This window comes from Nilaparvata lugens, chromosome 14 (genome assembly GCF_014356525.2).
Source record: "Nilaparvata lugens isolate BPH chromosome 14, ASM1435652v1, whole genome shotgun sequence".
In the NCBI taxonomy this organism is placed as follows: Eukaryota; Metazoa; Arthropoda; class Insecta; order Hemiptera; family Delphacidae; genus Nilaparvata; species Nilaparvata lugens.
This window is the reverse complement of record NC_052517.1, coordinates 17041547-17069105: the sequence shown is the minus strand read 5'-3', so window position 1 is coordinate 17069105 and position 27559 is coordinate 17041547. Positions and strand designations below refer to the sequence as shown.

At 33.3% G+C, this 27559-nt stretch overlaps 3 protein-coding genes across 10 annotated transcripts in view; 1 reads left to right on the top strand and 2 right to left on the bottom strand.

Annotated features, from left to right (window-relative positions):
- The window catches only part of LOC111056039, a gene marked incomplete in the record, with an annotated part of 49506 nt that extends 48244 nt beyond the window's left edge, over nt 1-1262 (bottom strand). The window contains 1 exon segment of the mRNA XM_039440932.1: nt 1124-1262. Within this exon segment, the coding sequence (XP_039296866.1) occupies nt 1124-1247 (124 nt within the window).
- Nucleotides 1-27559, top strand: part of LOC111054622 (gastrula zinc finger protein XlCGF57.1) — a 721792-nt gene that overhangs the window by 487673 nt on the left and 206560 nt on the right. The window lies entirely within an intron of this gene.
- LOC111060042 (gastrula zinc finger protein XlCGF57.1-like) overlaps nt 1-27559 on the bottom strand; it is a 410286-nt gene that overhangs the window by 341239 nt on the left and 41488 nt on the right. The window lies entirely within an intron of this gene.

The following is a 27559-nucleotide window of genomic DNA, read 5'->3' as shown; positions in this document are numbered from 1 at the left end:
TATTTCTTTTCTTGAAAGTTATAATATAAGGTGATTTGTATCATTTCTACCAATATCTATTAGATTTAATCCCACCTTTTAAATAATGTTATAAGTTGACTTGTATAATTTATACTAGTAGTTCTGTGAACAGTAGACCTCGCGTAGTTATAAACCACAGCCTCCTCTTATACTGTCCATCAGAGTAACTCCTGTCTGTATGTCGTGTCGGCGAGATATCGGTGTGGAAACGGCTAATGGCTGTTGGGGTTGATGTATCAAAAATGCTAACATCAAAAGCTAATCTCCTTCAAGACATACTGGCAACAGGACAGCCCAAGTTCAAAGCAGAGAAAGGTTGAGAGACAATACTATGTTATTATCAGTTATTAATTATTGCATGCGTTTTATCTATAGTTCATTTAATAGTGCATAAAAATTGCATTCAATGAGGCATGCAATTAATAGTCTACATAGCAGCTGATTTTTCACCAATTTACATTGAGATATTGAATTGCATGCGTCATGGCATGCAATTTATAATCCACTCGACAGCTGATTTATAATGAATAATTCTATAGTCTGATTTTTACTCTAATATTGGCGTATAAAGGAGGCTCCTTTTCCTTTTATATTATCCTTGAAAATCAATATTTCCAAAAACCTTGTATATACGTCAACGCGCAATTTAAAAAGGAACATACCTGTCAAATTTCATGAAAATCAATTGCTGCGTTACGCCGTAAATGCGCAACATATAAACATTCAAACATAAAGAGAAATGCGAAAACCGTCGACTTGAGTCTTAAACCTCACTTCGCTCGGTCAATTAAACATGAATGATTTTTCTCTGAGATGTATCCATTTTACCATGAGAATAACTCTAAAAAAATAAAACATGGACTCAGATCCTTTTTTATACCAAAAAATAGCAAATTTTACTGAATAAAAACATGTAGAAAAGTCAAAATCGACATTTTGTGACTTGACCCCTTTTTACTTATTAGTACAGTTATAATTATGGCAGAAAATCGTACGTCTAAAAATCGATGTTTGTGTACCTGGCTTTACTGTACGAGAATAATTATCAATAGATATATGTGGAATATATTATAAATTATATGTGGAAAATGAAAGCACTTACCAGTGTTGTTAGTGTAAGGAAGCCTCTGCATGAAATACTGAATGTTCTGTTTGTGAAGATTATTAGATAGTATTCTGCGTACTGCCCACGCTACAAGAGCTTCCTTTGTACTTTTCAGCCACATTTTGATAATCTATTATTTGTACAGTTGATGCCAAAAACACTCCAAATGTGACATTCAAGTCGATAAGGTTTTAGAGGATTCTAAATTCTCATTTTCATTCCAGGCCTATCAATTTTTTCACCTGTTTTTCAGTGCCTCTTATAAGATATCCCATGGTAGAGGGCAGTGGTTCTCAAAGTGTGGGGCGCGACCCCCAAGGGGGGGCGCGATAAATGCTCAGGGGGGCTCAAAGCTTGGTTGGAAAATGTTTTTAATCTACTTCTAAAATTATTACGATAAGCAATCTTTCTGTTTTTGAAATTACATATGAGTTATTTCTACTCATAAAGTATTTATATCGACCGTATTGTGAAATTCAAATTCTCAATCAATAAGTGCTCTCTCAACATGATAGATCAGCCACATCCGGCCCGCGGATAGATTTTGTCCGGCCCGCCAAGTATTTATATCGACCGTATTGTCAAATTCAAATTCTCAATCAATAAGTGCTCTTTCAACAGATATATCAGCCACATCCGGCCCGCGGATAGATTTTGTCCGGCCCGCCAAGAGTTAGGTATTGCAACAGATTTTTTAAAATATATATTTACACAAAGAAGGTAACCTACTTCCATTTTACAGTTCTCTCCAAGAAAAAGACTTTACTTACTTTACTTTATCCGGCTCTACAGTCCTGGGTGGACTTTGGCCTCCTCAACATAGCGCCTCCATTCGTCTCTATCCTGAGCACTCCGTCGCCAGTTTGCCACGCCCAGCACCCGGAGGTCTCCAATCACGTCGTTCAGCCATCTTGGCCGTGGTCGACCTCTCTTTTCTCGTCCCAAGCATTCTTTCTTCCAGGAGTCTTGATGGTATCCTCTCGTCACTCATTCTGGCTAAATGTCCAAGCCATTCAATCCTTCTGGCCTTTATGAAACGCACCATATTTCCTGCTCCAATGGCCTGGTCTATCTCAACATTGAATCTGGCTCTCCACACTCCTCCGTCACATATTGGTCCCCAGATTCTTCTGTACATTTTTCTTTCAAATGACCTTAATGCTTTTTCATCTTTGTTCAAGATAGTCCATGTTTCGGCCCCATAGGTTACAACTGGTCTCACTAGCGTCATGAACATTTCCACCTTTGCTTTTCTGGATATGAGCCTGCTTTTAAATATTTTTTGATTAGCAAAGTATGCTCTGTTGCCCATCATTATCCGATTGTGTATTTCTTGACTGGTCTTATTGTCTGCTGTCAGGGTTACCCCAAGGTATTTGAACTCTCTGACGCCTTCTATAACACAGTCATCGGCTATTTCCAGATTACATACTTGCCTTCTTGCTTGATTTGCAGACATTCTCATATATTTAGTTTTATTTATGTTCACTTCAAGACCCATCTCTCTTGCCTCTTCCCTCATTTTGCTAAACATTTCTTTGAGGCTATTTTGATTTCTTGAGACTAGGACAACATCATCTGCATAAGCTAATACTTGGTTTGTTCTGTTGATTATAGTTCCGCTTGTGCCAAGTTTCTGGAGCACCATCTCTAGAACCAAATTGAATAGTGTTGCAGAGAGAGCATCGCCTTGTCTAACACCAGTAGTAGCACTGAACATTCGGCTAGTTTTGTTGATAAAATTTTCTCTCCACTATAAGATGAAATTGAATGATAGCACTGCTCTATGTCTGTATAGACGTGCTGGCAAAAATAATTAGAGGAAATAGTGTTCAAGATTCGTTTTAGGGTTGGATCTTAACTTGAGCGGTTGTGCTGGACATTGTTAGCTTTATGAGACTTATCAATTTTCTCGGTATTCCATTTGCAAGTAATACTCTCATCATTCTCTCTCTCCTGATGCTATCGAATGCCTGGCGGAAATCAACAAAAAGCAGATGTAGATCTGTATCGTGCTCAAAACATTTTTCCATCATCTGCTTCATGGTAAAAATTTGGTCGATTGTACTTCTTCCTTGTCTGAAACCACATTGATGCTCTCCCATTATTTCTTCCACATACACACCTAGACGCTTCAAAAGCCATGCAGAGAAAATCTTATATGAAGTACTTAGCAGTGTTATTCCCCTGAAGTTGTTGCACACCATTTTATCCCCTTTTTTGAAAATAGGACATATTGTTCCAATTTTCCATTCATCAGGCATTTGTCTCTTGTTCCCAAATCCATAAAATCAAGGTATGCATGGCTCTTCTCATCCTTTTTCCTCCATACTTTAGTAACTCAGCTGGTATTGAGTCCCCTCCTGGAGCTTTATTATTTTTGAGATTTTTCATAACTTCATCTACTTCAGCATATGTTGGGGGCTGAATTAGAGGCTCAGCACTATCATATACAGAAAAAGACTTTAAAAACATAAAAAACCATGCTGAAGCTATGTTTTCTCTTTTTGGATCTACCTACAATTTATTGTGAGCAGACATATTCTAAAATTAAGTTTGTTAAATCTGAATACAGATCTTCCTTATCAGATGAACATTTAAAATCAATTTTAATGATTGGAACCACAAAGTTTGATCCTAAATGGGCGGACATTTTGAGTGGATAACAAATGCAATCTTCTCACTAAAAATAAATATTCTCTTTTAGCTTGGTAACTTTTTGTAAATTCGTGTATTGTCAAGTTGTCTTATTACTATTAAAAAAAGTTATCATATTTTGTTTAACTTGCTAAACTCATGCATTCTCAAGTTTTCTTATGACTTTTTTACACTCAATAGATTTGACTTTATATTAAAATGAAATGAATTGGTTTGTTTCTTCCTGTGTTCTAATTGAACCTACTTAAAACTCCTCATATTATTTTAATGGAAATATAATAATTTTACACCCCCCAAATCCCCCGTCGTTTGTGACCCACAAGTCAATTACCACGTACATCCTTGTTATTGGCCCTCAACAATGAAATAGAATCAACAATGTGGCCCTTGAATGGAAAAGGTTGGAGACCCCTGTGATAGATGAAGAAACCCTCATTGATCTCCAAGGTGACTTTGCGCTTAAAATGAAGTTTGAAGAATATTCTCTAACATTCTTCTGGATTGGTGTGCAAAAGGAACACCCAATTTTGAGTAAAAAGGCATTGAAAATATAGACTCCATTTGCTACAATTTATCCGTGTGAAACAGGATTTTCTGCTCTAGCTGCCATGAAAAGTAAATATGTAACCAAGAATGGATGTGACCCAGGAACATAGAGTAGCGTTATCGGAGCTGACACCTCCTCTCAACAAACTCTGTGCGAAGAAAACAAGCCCATCCTTCACACTGACGCTCTCTGTATTGTTAATTTTTATGAGAAACAAAAATAACAACTATGTACTATAGTACAGCTGTAGTACCTGGATAAATTATAATTTATTGTTTGTGTAGCATTTGTTGTTTCATTATGATTGATACTATTGCAACATTGGGCCTATACCGTATGTATAGAATGTGCAAAACTCAACTAAATAAAAATACTGAGTCTAGAATATGTAGGTATATACATACGTACGTATACGTATATGAACAACATGTATAGTTGTCTATGCTTATATGTAGGGGGTCCGGCTTAAAGCTGAATTATATGCAGGGAGGCTTGAAGTAAAAAGTTTGAGAACCACTGGTATAGGGCGTTGATGTTGCAAATGTCACTGTTACTAAAGTCGATAGTCATAGCAGTTATTGTTCATGAAGCTGGTAGTCTCTCATACTGTGTAGTTCTTACGTCATCACCAAGCCAAAACAGTAATAAATAATTATAGACAGTATTCCACAGTATTCTAATTGAGTGACCAAGAAATTAGCTTGAAATTTAAAACATAAACTACCTATACCATGGGGTATACTATGCTATTACGGTATTGACTAAAATAGGATAACATTTTATTCTCACTAGAGTATGAAGTTTTTGACCGAACGCAGTTTGGTCTATGTTTTAAATCGGATTTTCTTTTGTCTGTCTGTATGTAACGCATTTACGGCCAAACGCGTTCGATGAGATTTGGCAGGAGTATTCCTTTTTATTCATTGCATGCATTGGATTATTCATTGCATGCATTCCACAGATGTCTGGAGAAGCCGGTGAACAGGTGACATCAGATACTTGTGGTTGAGAATACTGCGTGAGATCTACTGTTCACATAACTACTTTATTTAGTGTAGCTAATACAAAAAATAATTTTTATTTTCAAAACTGATTCTTCAAAGCCCATAAAACATTCGGTTTAGTAAAAATAAGCTATTATATGGTTAACATTGGTTTGCTATCCTTGTCTATCATTCGACAAAGCAGATAGCTCTATCTTTTTTCAACTACTTTCAAATTTTTAGTAGGCTATTTATACTACCAGAATATATATAATTTAACCTCATTTACGAAAATGTATTTCTGAAGATAAAATTCGTTTTTGAATAAAATATAATATTTGAGATAGAATTGATCATTATTAACAAAAATCTTCAAAAAATGATATTAGGTATCAGATATAGCAGGATAACTAAGGTGAGATCCACGTTATAATGGCAGTGAAGAAAGATAGGATAACAACGTTGCCGATCATCTTTCATGAATGCCTTCTATAGACGGTAGTATCAGCTACCGTTTATAGATGTTTATTGATGTAATATTAACTGTTCATTCTCGTTTGAAATAATATTATGATTATGGTTAATTAATCATTTTGATTATTTACTTAAATATATGACTGCATGTTGTGTGAAATACATAGAGAAAATTGTGTTAATACATCGCAGCTCGGAACGGATCAAGAGACCATCACCGTCGAAATAATCAATTATATTTTATTAAGCAAGAAATAATATTTTTCAATAATTTCATAATGAATTTTCATAATATTGAGATGAAATATTTTGTTAATTACTTATTGAATCTACATTGTTAAAAGACGATCTGGCAACAGAGCAAAGCGAGAAAGAGATTGCGCTGTCCGCTTAGTTGAATGATAGACAAGGATAGGGCCTAAGGATGGGTATCGATACATCGATGTTTAAAAACATCGATGTTTTAACATCAAACATCGATGGTTTTAACATCGATGTTTACTGTTCGATGTTTTTCACTTATCGATGGTTTTACCTAGACATTGGTCATCCGATGTTTTTCCCAACTAAAAAGTAAAAACAATTCTAATTTTTTAATTTGATACAAGTTTTATTTTTGTTTGAAGAGGATTATCTTGAGAGCAATAAGCAATAGTAACAGAATTATAATCATTATCTTTATCATATTTAGTGTAGTATTCTGTTTAGTGTTTTTAGTGAATAGAGATCACTCTTGTGAAAGATCTCACATAAGTTTTGATTTCCTGCAGATTGCTATTCTTATTTTTCAATCAGGCTCTCTGTATTTTTATGTGAGACTGTTATTGGATACTCTTGAAGATTTACATTACTTCTGTGGACCGTGTCAAGATAAGATAGTTAGTTATTTAGAATTGAATAAGAGGTCGGATTCTTCGTTTCTTAGGAAGAAAGAGTTTTTTCTTACTACAATTATTTCCTCAACATGTGTTTAACACTAATTAATCTAGCTCTGGAAAAGAGGTCCTCGTATTGTAAGGAGTGCAGATATCAATATAAAAAAACTTAATCCATTTCCATTTCTTAAAAAATCTATCAGGTATGAATCATACGATATGAGTATCAATGATTGCTAAAATTAGCTTAGGGTGAAATTTCAAGACCGAATTCTCAAGGATATCCCGAGAGGTTTCAGACTAGACCATGAAGATGACAAATCTTGTGAACTAGAGTTGATGTATCTTTCTAGTCACAACCTGACTTCAATTATTCGAAAGACTGTTACTTGAATACCACAAGTACTGTTACCGTACTTGAATACCACATTGCTGTGATTCCAGTTAGTAACTGTTAGAATATTGGAACAATAGCTCCAGATAAAATTGTAGTCACTTTAGAAGCTCTTTTTTTGCTCTACAATCTGAGATCAGGTAGAGCGCTCTATCTCATATTCCAGATACACCTGACAACAATGCTCCTTGTATTGTGAAAAACACCTAGTTTTCAGCTTCAAGCATCATCACCAACTACATTGTCCTCACATTGATATTTCGCACAACGACATAAGTTCTTGAGATTATATTCTATGAGAATCACCCGTAAGATACACTTCATTTCAGTATTTCCTAGTGAAGAGGCGCGCTTAAGGACACCTCAAGAATCAAAATTTCAAACACATAACTTTTGACACAATGCTCAGATTTCAGCATCCTTCTCGGCTCGTCACGACGGTTCAAAATCATGCATAATAAGTCAAATTCGGTCGAAAAATGGAAAATTTATTGTTGAGTGTACTTAAACCCTTAAGCTCTACCCACTTCAATAAAAAATACTTTCGATTCCAAAAAAATTTTGAAGTTGAGATTTTAAAAATGGCGATTTCAGTTTTTACATGTTTTTCGTAATTTTACTGTTGATCAAGAGTTTCTAAAACGAGTCTGATAAATCATAGAAACTTACGATTGATTACAAATTGTGGATAAATTCATCCTCTACGAGCTCAGTTGCCTAAAATCCATCTTGAATCACTTTTTGCTATCATAGAACTGCCAAAACCGTTAATATGAGAAAAATATCTACAATTTCCGGATTTTTTCAACAATCAAATCACACTTTAAGAACAATTTTTTCATGAATTGATTACAGCAGTTGAAATAGAAAATTCTATTGTACATTTCAAGATCATGTAATAATTTTTATAATAAGGGGTTACCGAGATACATAGCTTTGAATATAGAAATTGGCCATTTTTTATGTATTGAATATAGGCTTAAGTACCTACACTCAACAATAAATTTTCTATTTTTTGACCGAATTTGACTGTTGATGCATGATTTTGAACCGCCTTGGCGAGCCGAGAAGAATGAAGTGTAATACGATGAAATCTGAGCATTGTGTCAAAAGTAAATTATAAGTGTTTGAAATTTTGATTTTTGAGGTGTCCTTAACCGTGCCTCTACTAGGAAATACTGAGATGAAGTGCATCTAACGGGTGATTCTTACCAATGAACTTATGTCATTGTGCGAAATATCAATGTGAGGACAAAGTAGATGGTGATGATGGTTGAAGCTGAAAATTAGGTGTTTTTCACAATACAAGGAGCATTGTTGTCAGGTGTACCTGGAAATCTATATGACATAGAGCGCTCTACCTGATCTCAGATTGTATAGCACAAAAATACGCCTAGAGGGATTTTGAAATATACATCTAAATTGTAACAATCGGAAGATATTGTTGATCAAAAACTAAAATTCATCAAAATTGATTTTTTTCTTCAAATTTCAATCATTTTTGAAAAATAATAACTAAGTACTCATTGGAGATAGAGAGTTCCGAGTGATCTCATTTTTTCAGAATTTTATAATCAGGGAGAGATTTGGCAGAAATAGCTGAAAACTGGAAAATGAGCCGAAAATACGAGATTTTTGGGCTATTCTGTATCTAGCACAAGGAAATCTTGCATGAAGAAATTGGTTCTGGACTCCTCTTATGTACCCAAATAATATATTAAAAAATCAGAACTACAATATAAATTGCAAGCACACCCCCTTTTTTATGTCTATATTGACTGGACTAATAGTATCATCCATAAAAACGTAGGGCGATAAACGATGTTTAAAAACATCGATGTTCAAAAACATCGATGTTTACTGTTCGATGTTTTTCACTTATCGATGTTAGGATGAAAAAAACATCGATGTTTTGTCTTTCGATACCCATCCCTAAGCAATACCTTTGCTAATCAAACTGCCATTATAACGTGGACCTCACTATAGTAGCATAGAGAAACTTACGCTATTGTTTCTCTATGATAGTAGGTACTAAAATCACACAGCTATCTACTTTGTAGAGGGTGGTGACAATAGAAAATTGACAACAATGCCGTCCTGTAAAATTCTCTCTGAGTTCATTTATGTGAATCTCACCGTCGCTAATAATAATCAATCACTCTAACTAGTAGTTCTGTGAACAGTAGACCTCGCGCAGTTAAGCTCCTATTATACTGTTCATCAGAGTAAATCCTGTCTGTATGTCGTGACGGCGAGATATCGGTGTGAAAACTGCTAAAGGCTGTTGGGGTTGGTGCATCAAAAATGCCTAACATCAAAAGCTAATCTCCTTCAAGGCATACTGGCAACAGGTCAGCCCGAGTTGAAACGGTTTACGGAGGTAGTAGTTGAAAGCAGAGAAAGGTCGAAAGAAAATACTAGCCTATGTTACTTTCAGTTATTAATTGCATGCGTCATTGCATTCAATTAATGGTCCACACGACAGCTGATTTTTCACTAAGTTGCATTGAGATATTAATTGCATGCAATTAATAATCCACTCGACAACTGATTTATGATGAATAATTCTACAATCTGATTTTTACGGTAATATTGGCGTTCGAAGGAGACTCGTCCTTTCCTTTTGTATTATTCTTGAAATGCAAATTTGCAAAAAAACCTTATATATACGTCGACGCGAAATTCAAAAGGGAGCATACCTGTCAAATTCCATGAAAATCTATTGCCGCGTTTCGCCGTTAATGCGGAACATAAATATAAACATAAGAACATATTAAAGAGAAATGCAAAACCGTCGACTTGAATCTTAGACATCACTTCAATCGGTCAATTATTATAAATAATTTGATCACTTGTATTACCTTATCAGTGGAATCACTATTATTCCTAAAATGAAGGCCGCTACTTGTGAGATATACTTATAATTTGAAAAAGATTATTTAAAATGAGTATTTAAATGAGTGGACGATAAGCTACTAGATTTACGTTGAGAATTCTGTGAACCACATTATAATCATTTTATAGATTACTAATGGTGGAGTGCGGTTAAAATATTCGGAGAATTATGAATTGATAAGATTTATCTCTAATTTTCACCAATTTCCTATGTTTAGTATGAGATTCACTTAAATCTGACAGCATTTCCTATATATAATATCATTATGATTCCTATTCAACTATTGCTGACAGTTTAGAGTGAATCCTACTATCGTGAGATACATTTTAAACTGTCAGTATTGTTTGAATTGGAAGAATTGATGTTATTCACAGGGATTGCTGACAGTTTAATGTGAATCAAACTCCGGAATTCGCCATATTGTTTACTTTTCTTATCTTTTTTGTCTCGTGCCTGATGACCACAAAATATTTGATCAATTTATTCCAACGCCTGCCTAACCCTAGAAAGACAACACAAAACAAGCAACGCTTAGAGACAACATGGGGCTACGAATAACCCCAACTTTGAAATATCTAAAAACAACTACTATAGTGAGGTCCACGTTATAATGACAGTGTTTGATTGGCAATGGTATTGCTATCCTTGTCTATCATTCAACAAAGCATATAGCGCTATCTCTTTCTCGCTTTGCTCTGTTACCAGATCGTCTTTTAACAATGTAGAATTAATAATTAATTAACAAAATATTTCATCTTGAATTATGGAAATTCATTATGAAATTATTGAAAGATATAATTTCTCGCTTAATAAAATATAATTAATCATTTTAAACTAGAATGAACAACCTGTATCAGCTACCGTCTATAGAAGGCATTAAAAGACTCTGCCTTTTTGGCAACGTTGATCTCCTATCTTTCTCCACTGCCATTATAACGTGGACTTCACTATAGATCAATTTTTTGCACAGTTTTCCATGATCAACCTAGAAAGTATCATCTATTTATGTCTCTTGAGTTATTTTTCAAATTTCTTTAACGAGATGAATTTAAATAATATCAAATACTGCTGTAACCTAATGGGCCACCAAATTTGATACTTTTTGCAGTAGCTCAAAAATACCCATAATTGGGCCTGGACCTGGCCTTCCTTGTCTTGCGCATTTTCCTGGCCGGTTTGCAACCTCTAGACCTCGACGTCGACCTAGACCTCGATCTAATTTTCTATTTGATTGTTATGATTTGTATCCAATCTGTGAAAAAAACATGTTTATAACGTGTAATGAACTATAAATATCAATTTAGAAAGGTCCAATTTGAAAAAAGTGAGTCAACCTAAATAAAAAAAGAATTGCGTTCGCGGTAGACTATATAGGCTACATTGATGATAATTGCTAGAAAACATGGATAAACTAAAGTAAAATGGGTGAAATGATGGGTAATCTTCAAAAATATTATATAACTAAAATATAAAATGATGATAATACTATATAAATGAAGATAATTAGGCAAACATAGGTTTAGAATCTAATAGTGAATATAGATGAATAATGTGCTCTTATATTTTCAAACACTCTTTACTAATATTATCATTGAGTTTGAGCATATTTCTACTATGAATTGATAATTTGGATCGTCTACATCAATATTATTAGAAAATAAGCAAAATTTTCGGGCAAATCTCAGATGAATCAACTGTACACTAAAGACAACAGGGCTGGGGTTACGTGTAACCCCTAAGGAATTTTTCATCAACTTCTGACCGACTTACAACTTCTAAATCACGTGTGCAGGAAGTTGATTGACTGGTTAGAAAATACAAAAAATTTCAGATCTATAAGTTTACTGCAGACAAGGTAACAAAAAAATATGTAATGGTATGAGGTTACGCATAACCGCTGTTTTTTTTCTGGGGCTAGATTAAGTTATGTGTGTATTGGAAGCGGCGGCTTATAGACAGGGAAAGTAAAGACGGCAAGTGACTGGCGGTCAGTATTGTTATTTCCATCATTTCGCTTCTAGACTAGACAGAAGTTTGGTGAACAGAAATATTACGGGAAAAGGGTGTAACTAGTGACCCCCTGGGTTGGAGAACTCGCTCATGAACTGTTTATTGTAAAATTTGAAACCTGTGATTTTCAATTATACCGTACAGAGTTGGTGAAAATTATGGAAACAGTTAAATATTTCTTTTACAAGAATAATTTGACAGTAGGGTTCATTAGGGTCTTATTTGAAATGAAAAATTACTCTGTCACTTCAACAATTTTGTCCTTCATATGGATCCGGAATAAATTTTTAAATTGAGATGATTTCGATAGAATAGAATAGAATATTCTTATTTGTCCAAGAACAATTACATGATTGCATGAGACATTGTCAAGATAGTTATAATATTCAATTACATCTTAATATATTTCTATATAATATAAGTCATAATAACATCAAAGTATACATTTTTTAAAAGTCATATTACATTTAAATATTCACTTCTCATAGTACTCTTTCAAGCTGTAAAAGGGATTTTTGACTAGAAAATTGTAAAGTGCATCTTTAAACTTCAAAAACAGGAAATTCTTATTTCTTGAGGAAGGTGATTGAAGAGTCTCAGAGTTCAGATACAGAGTTCCAAGAGAAAATGAATGGAAAAAACTGCACATCGATATCTCGATTGATGTGAAAGTTAAAAATAAATTGTATACTAGTAGGATTAGCGTATGGCTTTGAATGGTGGGCAGACACAAGTATCACCTCGCCGTATATAGTCCAAAGTTCCCTAATGGGAAACCGGACACTAAGGTTATTGTGAGCACAATACTTTCAATTTACACTTTTCACTTCGGAATAAAGTTCATTTTGAACGTTAAAAAGTCCAAACATATACAAAACCGAAACAAAACACAAAACCACTAAGCCAAAATTAATATAGAAAATATTAAATTTAGAAAATAAATTTGGAGCCGAAAATTTATAGCACGTTACAATTTTGCTATGGCAACCATGTCAAAGGGTTTGAAGAATACGACTTCAAAATTTGAAGCTGATTGATCAAATCTTTCAAAAGTTATTGTCGATCATACACACAGATAGTCAACGACTTTGGCCTTGGGTAAAAAGTAAGAAATCACTTTGATGGATAAAAAGCACTGGCCTTTAGTGATTTGCTATAGCCTATCTACTTTCCCTGTAAATATGCCACTCATGCTCTCATCATGCATTATTGAATCACAGGCACTGAGTGTCTGAGCAATTTGAGGACACTAGTTCTAAATCATTGATTTGATATTCTGAGTGTGGAATGAAATAAATAAATAATTATTGCACTCATCAAACAAGGTCACTGGGTCAATTATAAAGGAATACTTACTTGCAAATATGTTACTTCAGTCTTTGCTTTAGACCTATTACATCAGTTGTCCAACTTTGTCGCCTTGTCAAAAAGTAGCTTGTATCAGAATTTAAAAAAAGTTTTTCCAATCACTGAATTCATCGACATTATACCGTTATAATATCACTAGTAGTTCTGTGAAAAGTGGACCTCGCGCAGTATAAACAGCAGCCTCCTCTTATACTGTCCATCAGAGTAAATCCTGTCTGTATGTCGTGTTGGTGGGATATCGGTGTGAAAACGGCTAATGGCTGTTGGGGTTGGTGTATCGAAAATGCTAACATCAAAAGCTAATCTCCTTCAAGACATACTGGCAACAGGACAGCCCAAGTTCAAAGCAGAGAAAATTCGAGAGACAGTACTATGTTATTTTAGATATTAATTGCATGCGTTATTGCACACAATCAATAGTTCATTTATTTATTCATTCACAATGGAGACAACGGGTTTCCCCTAATATGTCTCCTTAACAATAAAAATTGTACATATACAAATGAAAAAAGGAAAATAATGATAAAAAAATACGAAATTATGCAATAATAAATAAAACAAACGACAAAAATACAACCTAATTCAAAAATGAAAAATTCAAAGATTTCAACTATTTATGAAAAAAGTAAAAATAAAACAAATTGAGAATTCAAAATTCCAAAACTTATAAAAATTGAAGAATATAATAACAAATGATGAACAAAAATGTTATCAATAGAATAAAATGACATTTATAACTGAACGACATCCCAAACCATATGCACATCCACACTTACACTGATACACCAACTATTTATTTGATCAGATCATGCTTACACAAGATTTAATTATAATCACAAAGTAGAAGTAATTCTTCTTTTTCTCTGTTATCGTATAACACTTTCCGGAATTTTACTCTAATATTGGCATATGAAGGAGGCTCCTTTTTCCTTTTATATTATTATTAAAATGCATAATCTCCAAAAACCTTGTATATATACATCGACGCGCAATTTTAAAAGGAACATATCTGTCAAATTTCATGAAAATCCATTACCGCGTTTCGCCGTAAATGCGCAACATTATAAACATTAAAACATTAAGAGAAATGCCAAACTGTCGACTTGAATCTTAGACCTCACTTCGCTCGGTCAACAAGAATTATTGGATAATCATGATTATTGATTTGATTCATTTCAAGCTATTCCATGGTATCGTATGTTTTAAAAAATATGAGAACAGAAGTAGCAATTCTCAGAATTGAGTGTTTTGAAACTATCGGTTAACCTTAATTCTACAAAGATGGCGCAGCCTCGGTGCACTCAAGTTTGGTCTTGGTGCCATGTAAAATGCATGTTCAGATTGGAAGATGCTTTCTATATATATTCTGTTCTATGGTGTTGCATCTTGCCATCTGCCAAATATATGTAGCTAATTTATTATTGGCTGGTGTTTTAGACTTTTAGTATTTTTGTCTCTGGCTATCTTCTAATTAATGTATAATAGATTTGTAGTTTATTTTATCTTAGCCCAATATAATTTTGAATATAAATACTAAAATGGAGTTAGAAGTAAGTAGCCCATGTGAAAATTGTATGTAAGTTAAATCACAATAGACATACATAACCTGAAACTCAGTAAACATTACGGTATTATTTATTATGATTATTTATATCCTATCTCATGTTATAAATTGAGGTTTTAGAGCGTTATTGAGCAATTGCTGCATGATTCATATTTACATTATATTATGCATTAGAGCATGTAAGATGTTTAGGATGTTTAAAGATTTTATATTATGTTCATATATTTTATCTATTTAGGCGCAGGTGTTACCCATGCTCTGCAATGGTCTGTTGATAGCTTAAATCGATTGAATTCAGTTTTATATTTTCTTGCTATTAGAAATACAACAACTTGAAATATTTTACTATATTAAGGGCCGGTTTCCGAGCTTAGGATTTAGGTAAGTTCTAGACTTTAACTGGCTTTAATCTCTGGAGTCAGAAAATTGGCTTTCCGAGTCAGAGCGTTAACATAGTTTGAGGACTTATATTAATAGACCCTGGAGTTTAGAGATCACGTTAGACCCTGGAGTTTATAATTTCGCTTTCTGAGTGAAAGGCTTATAAGTCAAGGACTTGAATTAGATTCTCGCCTCTTTCCGAGTCGAGGATTTATCAAAAATATTTAAGTCCAGAACTTGAAATAGCGTAATTTTAAACACTCGACTGGGGTAGGGTTTAAATTTAAGTTCTAGACTTAACTGAGCAAACACAATTCAGTTATTGTTTTGGAGTAGATGAAAAGCCAAATAGATGTCATGGAATACCTAAATTATTTGGATTAGTCCATCTAAATTCATAATTTATAGTTTGAAAGTTTATTTTTCAATAACATTGTATCGGAATATGCGTAAAAACTAACCTTATTTAACGATGAATGTGACATAACCTAAAAATTTTCAAGAAAAATAATAGAAGGATTGCCTTGGAATTTATCTTCCAATCTGAATGTTATTAATCAATGTAATATTCAACATATTAATAATAATATAACAATAGTAAGTTATTTTTTCAGTTTTTTTTCAAAACAAATAAGTTTTCAAACTCAATAGCCTAATGAAATTTTTATTCTAAAATCACTGGTTAGGATCAATGATCGATAATAGCATAAACATAAAATGAAATGTTTATTCATTCACCTTTCAAAGGGTTTGCTTCGAATAGGCCTACAAAGAAATCGAAACGTATTTTTACAAAATAGTTTGGAGAGCATGCTCATTTGAATTATCCCATTGCAATCAGCTGTTTCCATTTCGCTATAATGCCAACAATACAACAGCAAAATAATATGAATTTCCCTCATGTTTACTGCGTTGAAGTTCTGGACTCAAATAAGTTGAGGAATCAATAGACCCCGGAGTTTAGAAGATAAAATCATGATTCAGAAAGTTGATTTAGACCCGAGAGCTTATTTGAGTCCTGGACTCTGTAAGTTGAGAACATATAGATCCAAAGCTCGGAAACCGACCCTTATCAGAGTAATCAATATATGGACAACTTTTTGACTGAGAATTTATCATATATAATTGTGTTGCTTGTTCCATGGTATCACCGAAAAAACAAACTCTGTAAACAGAGTTAACAGAATTAACAGATCATATGAATTGAATTGAATTGAGTTTATTTCGCCAAATTATACATGATTACAATATTTAAAAAGGGCACAAAATGCAAGCAGCACAATGTAACAATTGTGTAAAATAAAACTTCATGACCTAAGGAGTAATACAGTAGGCTAATTATATTAAATTATAATAGTGATACATTTTATAAGAAATAATAAAGGTTGATATCTATTAATAGTGTTATAAATAGAGAGCTTTAGACTATTATAGTTTATCCTAAGATCTGAGAAAATTGCACTGCAAAGCAAATCTAAACCCTAATATTGAAATAATAATTGCCCACATAGGCCTGATGGGCCTGTTCGTGGGTCAATGAGTTCAGAACTGTATATTATTTATTATTCTACTGATAGTATTATATGTTATTTAATAATAAAGACACACACACACACACACACACACACACACACACACACACACACCCAGACACGTTGAATACGGAGCAATCGCAATGGCATGGGATATATCCATGAGAAAAGGGTCTACACTTGACAGTCTGTTGACAAAGAGAGAAAGGGGGAAAGAAAGAGGAAATTAGGTAGGCCAATTTAGTGTTGGTAGGCCGATTGTAGCAGCCGCTCACATTGATCTACATCCATAGTCTTCAGCCAGTTTGAGACGATTTTTTTGTATTTGGATATTTTATATATGCCAGGCTGACTAATTTCATGAGGAATATTATTCATAATGGTGTGACACAGAAATGATATATTCCTGTCGCAAACTGAGCGTAAGTTACGCGGGAGACCCGAGTGATGAAATCGCGCATGCCTAGTAAAATGAGGGTGATTGGACTCTGAATTGAAGTGTATTTTATTCTTAACACTTTGACTGCCACCTATACTTGAGAAAAAACTTCCATTCTGGCCAACCAACTTTTTTCTTATATTATTTCAAAATTATGTATGTAATGAACAAATATTTAGTCCAAAATAGTTTTGGACTAAAATTGAAGCTGTTATTTCAATTTTAAATTGTGGTGACGCATTGGTCTCACGCGGCCATAAGTGGTCCTGGAGACCACATGAGCCGCGTGAGATCAACGTGTCACCACACTTTCCTAATCATTTTTCAGGTCTTGTGAAGAAATAAACAATATTCAAATGTTTGAATCTTTTCTAATAATATTAATAATATAATTTCACACATAATAAAGAGTATTTATCTTGAAAAAACAATTACTATCGGAAATCAGGAATTCACTTATCACTCTTTCAATTGTATTAGTTATTGAAGAATCTATTGGTGGATATGCACTTGTAGAAGCAACTGGTTCGCCTACATTGGAATTTCTGACATTTTTTTTTTTTTTTTTTTTTTTTGTTGAGGTTGTTCTTCACTGGAGTCATCACTATTTTTACTAGGTTTGTATTCATCAGACAAAAATAAGTATCATCTAACTTTTGAATATCCGACTCTTCATCAGATAATAAGTCCTGTAAAAGTTTATTTATACAAACTTGCTCGGATTGATAGTCACTTGCCATTTCAGAAACTTTTCACCATCAGAATCACCACTAACAAACTTCATAGAAACACGTTTCAATAATTATTGAAAATAGGTTATCAATACAGAAGGAAGCTTCTTGATAGCAACTCCTTGTGAAACAAAAATATGTTATTGAAGCTAAAAAGAAACAGCTGATTTCATGTGGAATTAGAAATGTTTGAATTAGAAATGAAATAAATGGAAAAATATTATTTCAAAGGTTTAAAAGGAATTGTGATGGATTTTTACTTTTATGCAAAATAAAAATAGAACAAACACTCATATGACCAGGCCATGGCAGTTTTAGTACCTACTGGCCATGCACTTTCGAATAGTATTGAAATGCATAGGAAATGTGAAGCCACTGCGACATCACACGGCCTTTTCTGAAAGAAGTGCCTGTGAGTCCACCTTGGATTCACGCGGCCGGTGAGCTCAATACAATGTGAGTCCACTGTGGACTCACGCGGCAGTCAGAGTGTTAAACATGTACAAAAGAACTGCCTTGATGAAGAGTTGCCTAATTCTGAAAACATCAAAAGTCAGGAACAACTGATCAGATGGAAATCTTCTGCAAAGGCCAAGGCCAGCTTTTATAATTGTTTTCTGGGTGACTGATAATTCATCTAGTAAGGTTTTGGGCGCACCTCCCCATAAAACAATACCATAGGACAAGACAGACTGGACATATGCAAAATAAACGGTTCTCAGGTGATTTATACTTAAGATCCCCCTCAGCTGGCTGAACACATAAATCATCTTCCTCAACCTACTATTGAGATATCTAACATGAGTGCTCCATGTCAGTCGACTATCTATGCATATACCTAGGTATTTGTAATCATACACGGTTTCTATCACATCACAGCTGCAATCGTCACACCAATCAGCACCGCATGTATGAACCCTCAGTTTAATGTTGGTAGGAGGAGCACGGCTGTCACGTAGAAAAATAGGCAAACATTTGGTCTTTTTAGTGTTCATACTGAGTATATTTGTATTGAACCAACTTTTCAATTGCCTCAGCTCACTTGAAGCGATTCTGTAGACATGCTCCCAGCTGTCCCCCTCAAAATAGATTGCGGTGTCATCAGCAAAAAGCATCATTTTCCCAGACATATTTTCCTGAATGATATTATTGATGTAAACCAGGAATAGAATCGGACCAAGGGTGCTACCTTGGACCACACCATATCTAATGTCTTGTACGTTGCTTTCTACTTCTCCAATGGATACCAATTGGCGGCGGTTCGACAGAAAACTTTTGACCCAATCATGTGCTACACCAGTAATTCCTATGGCCGTTAGTTTATTTATCAGCAAATCATGATCAATAGAGTCAAATGCCTTTGCCAGGTCAATAAATAGTAATAGGATATATTTGTTATTATTTATGCCCTGTCTCAAATAATCACTGAGCTGGAAGAAACAGTTGGAAGAGTTGCGGTCATCCCTAAACCCAAATTGGTTATCTATTAGTATGTTATTATTCTTCAGATATTTGATGAATTGCTTCTTGAAACATTTTTCAATAACCTTAGAAATGAAGCTGAGAAGGCTGATTGGTCTGAAATTATTCAAATCGTCTTTGGCACCAGATTTATAGAGTGGAATGACTTTTGCTAGCTTGAGAACGTCTGGAAAAGTACCCGTAGTGAAGCTTCTATTAATAATGTGTCGGAGGGGAACTATAATAGAGTTAATATTGTTTTTCAAAAGACTTGCTGGTATACCATTGCAGCCGGGTGAAGAACCACCACGCAGCTCTGTAATGCAATTTTCCACATCCAACTCACTTACTTGTTGCAAGACAAAAACCGAGTTGATTGGCGGGTAGTTCATATGAAGTGGGTTATTATTTTGGTTTTCATTTTTTATAACATTTGCTAGAGCTTCTCCAACTTTAGAAAAAAATATATTGAATTTATTAGTTATGTCAAAGGTGGTAGAACAACTCTCTGTCTGGGGGTTCCGGTTAGCATAATTACCATTTAGAAATTTTTGAATTGGGAATGAGTTATTTTGAGGATTAATACCCGATATCTCATTAATAGTTCTCCAAAATGATATGGGTTTAGTAGCGGATAGTAATTTTTGCCTGTAGTAGCTATTTTTGGTATTTTTTAATGATCTGTTCAAGGTTTTTCTATAGTTATTGTAGTATAATTTTAATTGCAAATTAAATGGTTGTCTGATAACAAGCTTACTCAATTTATTTCTTTTTTTAATGGAGTTAACAAGCGAATCGGTGATCCAGGGTTTTATTTTTTTAGATTTAACGGTTTTTGATTTGTGAGTAGTACAACTATCTTGTACTTCTTTGATTTTTCTAATAAAGGATTCAGTACATTGATTGACGCTATCTATTGTGGTTATATCATCCCAGTTTTGTCGTGAAACAGTCTCTGATAATTTCAAGTAGTCAATGGAAGCATAGAGAGGTGCAGGTCTCATGTTGGGTGAGTAGTTCTTATTTTTAATTAGTATTGATGTCGCATAATGGTCGGTAATGTCAGCACGGAAAACAGCTGGACGGAGGGCCTCCGCATCAACGTGCTTGACAAAAATATGGTCAATGCAGGTCGAAGCGAAGGCCGTCCGCCTTGTAGGAACGTTAACACAAGAAACAAAACCGGCCTCATAAAGCGCATCTAGGTATCTATTACTGATATTGTTTATTTGATTTGAGAGAATATTACAATTGATATCACCGGCTATAATCTCGATGGTGTCGTTAAAACTATTTCTCCTATCATCATACCTATCTTCAAGTCCACCGATAAAATTTGACAAGTCCAGGCCCTGACAGCGATAGACACATAAAACTCCAAACTTCTGCCCATCTCTATAGCATTCCAAATCTAAACAATTTACTCCTCCAATATTAATCTCTTTACAGGACGCATTAAGTTCAGATCTTACATAAATCAACACTCCATCATTCTGATTGAATTTAACTGATGTACGGAAACTACAGTATTCCTCTAAATGTGTTATGTTCTCATCAAGACTCAACCAGGTTTCTGTCAGTATAACTATATCAAATTTGTGTTTAAGGCATTCCAAAAGAATGATAAAATCATCAAAATTTTTCCGATAACTCCTAATATTCAAATGTATAATACTTAAAGCATTCATGCCATTCTCTCTCAAATAGTCAGCATACACACCACATTCATCAAACTCCTCACATCCAACGTGTCTGTAATCACTCAATTCATCTAACACATCCGTCATTCAGTCATCATCAGTTACTGCCCTTGTTCAAATGGAAGTCGAGATTGAGCCAGTAGACTCCGGCTAGTGGTATGATAATTATATCAATACTAATAATGATAATAGTAAACAAAACTACACAATGTAAATGCAGTGATAATTATAGGAGAATAGCATACATGATAATAATTACCAGTCCAAGAGCTATTCAGTGAAATCAATAAACCCAAACTACGAAAAAATAATTGTTTGAATTATCAAAGAGTAAAAATAAAATGATTTTTTTTTTAAATAATATACAGTGCTTCAAAATCCAGCTCAGAAAAATAATAATAGCGATTGAAAAATGATATAATTCCTTTTCTAGAGAAAATAAAATATTTCCAAGAAAACAATATTCTATGTTCAAATGTTCAGTTCCGAAGATTTGATATTAATTTACTCAAACGTAATCCCAATAGAATAGTTGTAGAAAATTCAAATAAGAGAATAAAAAGATTGAAATAAAAGAGATGAGTTATTATTGATAACATAATAATACTATATACTGGTATTCAATTGTATAATCAGAACATCGTCACAGAAGGTGTATATTTTCTTTGATCAATTGAATGTGACAATAATCTCTTACTACAGATCAAATAAAATTTTATTTTATCAAATAAAATAAAATAATCTAAGAATATCAAATGGTATTGTAAATAATTACTAGAGCAAAAATACAGAGCTTCTAAAGTGTTCAGCTCCGTTATTTATTTAATTACTCTAAAGTAATCCTGAAAGAGCTCCTAATATTTTTATAGGAAGAAAACGATAGATATAATAACGATGAATAAACATGATAGCATTATGCTAGTATTACTAGTTCAGTGATAGTTAAATAAATTAATAAAAGCGTTGAGCCAAACTCCAAATAAATAAAATAATTTCCTAAATTATATCAAAATGAACAAAAGTAAACTTGAGAAGAGAAACATTCCTAGCTCAATATTATTCTGCTCAAATAACCATTTTTTTCATTTGTTGACTCAAAAATAATCGTGATGGAGACATTTCATAATGTTAAAAGAAGAAAATAAGCTAAGAAAATATAGATAATAGTGTTGAAAAATAATAGTATTCTTGTTGAAATAAATCCATATCAAACAATAAGCACACTAAAGATGATGATGATGATATTTCTCTTCCACTAAAATGCAATGCATCCAAAACCAAAATTAACCTGACTAATTTACTAGCTAAAAATGAAATATTACAAAGGATAATAATTAGAAAAAAAAAATCTATGCTCAGTTTATGTTACATATTCAGCTTGTTGGTTTTTTACCCTTATTCAAAAGTTTTCAAGTCCTCATCACTGGCAACCCTCTTTGCTGGTGAGTCCTGGGTTTGACGTATGAGGATTTTTCCATCCTTCACCCACACGAATTTCAATTTGCCCTCCCTCTTTAGAAATCTCGCTTTCCCTAACAACATTTTATTCACCGTTGTTAAGTGTTCATTTATATAGAAATTACCACGAGGCAGTCTAGCATTCAAGTCCGTGGTCACCAGGTTATTCCTTGTTTTTTTAGCAGCAAGTAACCAGTTCAATTTACATTTACGAGTGGTGAATTTACAGATTATTGGTTCAATCTTACCCTTTGCTGTCGGGACTCGATGTGCAATTGATATATCATCGTCTCTGAATGGAACATTGATGACCGTCGCAATACACTTCAAAATCTCGTACACATTTTCATTAGCTGTGGTTGGAACACCGGAAATTTCCAGATTATCAATGCGCGATCTCTGTTGAAGCTCCTCAATCTCTCTTCGACGCAATTGGTTTTCACGACTCAAGAATTCACACTCTTTTTTTAATTTTATGTTATCAGCTTGCAGTGCTTTAATAGAGTCATCGTTTTTCCTCACTATCGTCGTTAAGGAGACAAGTTCCTCACTAAAGGCCGCAAATTTGGCGTCAATAAATTCCTTCAGAGAGGTAACTATGCGTTGTTCAAGATTCCCCTCATTGGCATCACTTGTTTGCGAAACACAACGATCACACTTCCATGGTTTTTTCTTATCCAGTTTACGAAAGTTTTTCATTGTTTTAATACGCGTGCACGTCGGATGATAAATATTCTCACAAACGGAGCACTCGATACAATCTTTCGAATCTACTTCGATTTCACATTCATCACACTTATTACTCATTTTCAACTGGGTTTGTAATTAAATGGATAGAGTTAAAGAATTCTAGAAGGTTAGTTGAAACGTTGTTATAATGCTGTTAATGCCGGAGTCTACTTGGACGGCTATCAAGCTGATAACGGTAGCGATAGAACCATCCGTTCACGACGACTGCTCGAATAGAACTGAATATAGAGGATATATAAAATTAAAATAACAGTTTCGAAATAAAGTTTTATTGAGAACAAATGTAAAATGTAAATTCCAAACTTGTAATTTATAATTTTTTGGTAAAGTGTCCATGACGTTGACACTGATTTTGAGATGTGGTTTTTGTTCTGACTTGTAGCTAGTCTTCTTCTCTAAAAAAATGGTGGCTGGCTACTGAAAAGTGTTTTGTGCTCTCTGAATATTTTTCTATTTAATTGAAATTTTAATGATTTAAATTGAGTTTTGAACAGTTTATAGTGTTCTAATTTTTGTCTATAATTATTTCTTGTGTTTACAAGCCTATAGCCATTGTTTTTTCAACTACATAAGTGGATAAGTATTTAGCTCGTAATGATTTTAGATGCTTAAGTGTGTAAGGTATTGTTGTTCTTTGTGGATTTGTGTTGTATATTGCCAAAATTCTTCTGAAGATTATAAGTTGGTTTGCTCTGAAAACTGGATTTCTCATTCATAGGCGATAGATCCATTCATAGTTTATCAAGAATCTATTACGTTGGAGCCGATAACTTTCCTTAGGTTAATAGGTGGAAAATGCTATCCAACCGATTTAGGAGAAATTGGTAGCACGGCAAATGTTACCCCTGTGGTGGGACCGAATTACAAAATAAATATGTCCCAAATGGTACACCATGAAATCCCTGGTTATAAAAAAATTATTGGTAGGATAGATGTCTTGATAGGTTATGAATGGTATACTGCTGAATGGGGAGGTCAGTTCTGGAGTGGTCAAGTTTTAATGAATAGATATCAGTGCATATTACAAAATGGCAAACATTAAAAATGATCTGAATCTTATAGCATTCTTAACACAAAAGTTTGATGAGCAAAATGCTAGGTTTGATGATATTATGAAGCAAGAATTTGCTAGCATTAGACTAGAGCAGGTTAGTATAAACCTTCTATTGAAAGATGCACATGAAACATTGAAAGATAATCATGAAGATGAAAGCAAATTGAAACAGGATGATAGTAGTGTTAAGATACAAGATCAATTAGTTCAAGTTTCAGATAATGTAGGCCTAGTTACTGTTATTGAAAAAGTAAATCCTAGTGAGATAGTAGAATTGAGTAATGTAGTAGGTAGGGAGTTGTCTTTATTGAAAGTCAACAGTAAAGAAAGTGGTATTGCCAAATTGAAAGTTAGGAAAACAGTAAATAAAGTGAATGATTACATGAGACAGGTTTCTATAGAGGTTAGGAACAATGTAAACAAAATGAATCTTGCTTTGAATCAAGTTGATGAATTCAACTTTCAACTGAAAAATGAAAAGGTGTATGCAAAGCATTATTTAGTGAACATGACTGACTTTTGTAAGCAAAATGGCTTTGTTGAAACAAATGAACCCATGAATAAAATCATGTTCTTGAAGAAAACAAAGCACAAAGTCACCATTGATGTGTTAGTATTCAAAGGTTGTTTCAAGTTGCTTATTTACAAGATGATGACAGTGAATCACATGATGAAAGGGTATTCCCCAGCACACAATGATTAGGAATCCTGTGTTATGCCGGGATTCAGAATAGCATAATCGCTACGCAGTGTATGGTAAGAGTCTATAATTGTGTCTTTTTTCTTTCCTGTAGCCTATTTTTCTTGGCCCTTAATCTTTTCAAATTTCGATTCTTTCCTGTCTTTGTGTAATGTTCAGTAGAATTCTTCTATGATGCATATCTTAACCAATCTTGTCCATTGTCATTTAAATTTGTATTTTTTCTGAAATAATTTTGGAAGTTAAAATAGTAGCTTATTCTCCTAATCTTTAAATTGTTGATAAAACTTAACTTTTCTAAAATCTATCTATTGTAGTATAATTGTTTGCTTGCAGTATATTTTTTCATCATGTATTATATATTTTAATTATGTCTATTTTTTGTTAGGTATTATATTAGGTAATTAGGTTTTTCAGAGCAAAATTATGTCCCATTTTCTCATTTTCAGTATATTTTTATTAAATATACTTCCTTATGAAAGTTTAGAACTGACATGTAGGATAGGCTCTAATTAATCTTTCTCTTCCTTGTATTATTTAGGAAATTTATTTACCCAATTTTCTTTTTCTCTTGTTTGTATTTTTTAGGGAACTTATTTACCCATTATCCATCTTGATCGTCTTTGTATTGTAATCTTGAAATGTTTGTACTTATTATACAGTTTTCAAATTCTGAAATTATTTAAAAAAATAAATGGTTCAATTTAGAACATGCTGAAATTTAATCTTATGTATAAATTCTTTTGTTATACTAATAAAACTTCAAAATTTGAAAGTATTAATGAATTGTGTCACCATATATATGAGATGTATTAATGAAAGTTTACTTGAATAATAATGTTTTCATTAAATAAAAACGTCTTGTCATATTATTAATTGAAATGAGTTAAAGGTTAAAATTTCACTAAAGTTTTTGTAATTGATGTCTTTTTCTAAATTTAAAAAAAAAACTGTTTGTTCTATAAATTTTGATATGATTGATTATCGTTTGAAATGGATGCTGGAGTGTATGTAGAATTTTTAGTGGGGTTTGTTGATTAGAATTTTGCTGGTATGTGATTGTTTTTTGAGATGGAAAACCATTATTGCCTAAAGAAGGAATAACAGAGGTTATGACTTAGAGAGGCAGTAATGAGATAATATTTTTTTGTGTTGATTACTTATGTTGATTGCCATAGATGCAAAATAATGATTAATAATGTTGATTGCCATAGATGCAGATGATTACTTATGAATATTGATTGCCTTTGAAGCAAAATATTATTGATGTTTTGAATGATTTCTTGAATAGTTCATACAATTTCATAAAAAATCACCAAATCATATGGCCGGAATTAAAAAATTTTATTATATTATTAAAGAACTGGATTATACACATATACAGGTGTAAAGTAGTATAGGAAAATTATGTTTGATGCATCATCATGTCTGAACTACTGGACTGATTAACTTGAAATTTTGCATTATAGATTCTTGCGTAACCGAGGATGGTTATAAACCTATTTCAAATTCTTCAATATTTGATTACATCAAGTTTTCAGTTTGTCAAGTTTTCAATTATTTGTCATGCTTTCACTTGTTGTAAAAAAGCAACAGAACATTTCTCTTAAAAGGGAAATTAGAAGATAGGTATGATTGGGGATCCTCTTCGAATAATAAAAACAGGTTTTCCGTCGCACCCAAATTTTTTCTGCCATTTTGGAACCACCATTTTGAATACAAACTCCTTTTTTTAGTTGAAAGGTGGTCATATGATACATGATTCCGATACAGGATTTCCAGAGAAAAGGTATGGTGAAAACCGCACATCGATATCTCAAACCTTTCAAAGTGTATTCTCATTCATTTCCTTTATTATAGTATAGAAGATGATAGATAAAATGGATGATATATCCATCCATCTATCATCTTCTATACTATAATAGAGGAAAGAACTGGCTTAAAGACATATACACACGTGTATGGAGGATAGGGAAATTATGTTTGACGCATCATCACGTCTGAACTACTGGACTGATTTACTTGAAATGCTGCTTATAAATTCTTAATCAACCGAGGATTCTTATTGGCCTATTTTCAATTCTTCTGGACTTCATTACGTCAAGTTTTAAAATAGACCCTTGCAAAGCACGGGTTACATGCTGGTGATATATATATATATATATATATTATATATATATATATATATATATATATATATATATATATGTCAAGTTTTAAAATAGACCCTTGCAAAGCACGGGTTACATGCTGGTGATATATATATATATATATCACCAGCATGTAACCCGTGCTTTGCAAGGGTCTATTTTAAAACTTGACGTAATGAAGTCCAGAAGAATTGAAAATAGGCCAATAAGAATCCTCGGTTGATTAAGAATTTATAAGCAGCATTTCAAGTAAATCAGTCCAGTAGTTCAGACGTGATGATGCGTCAAACATAATTTCCCTATCCTCC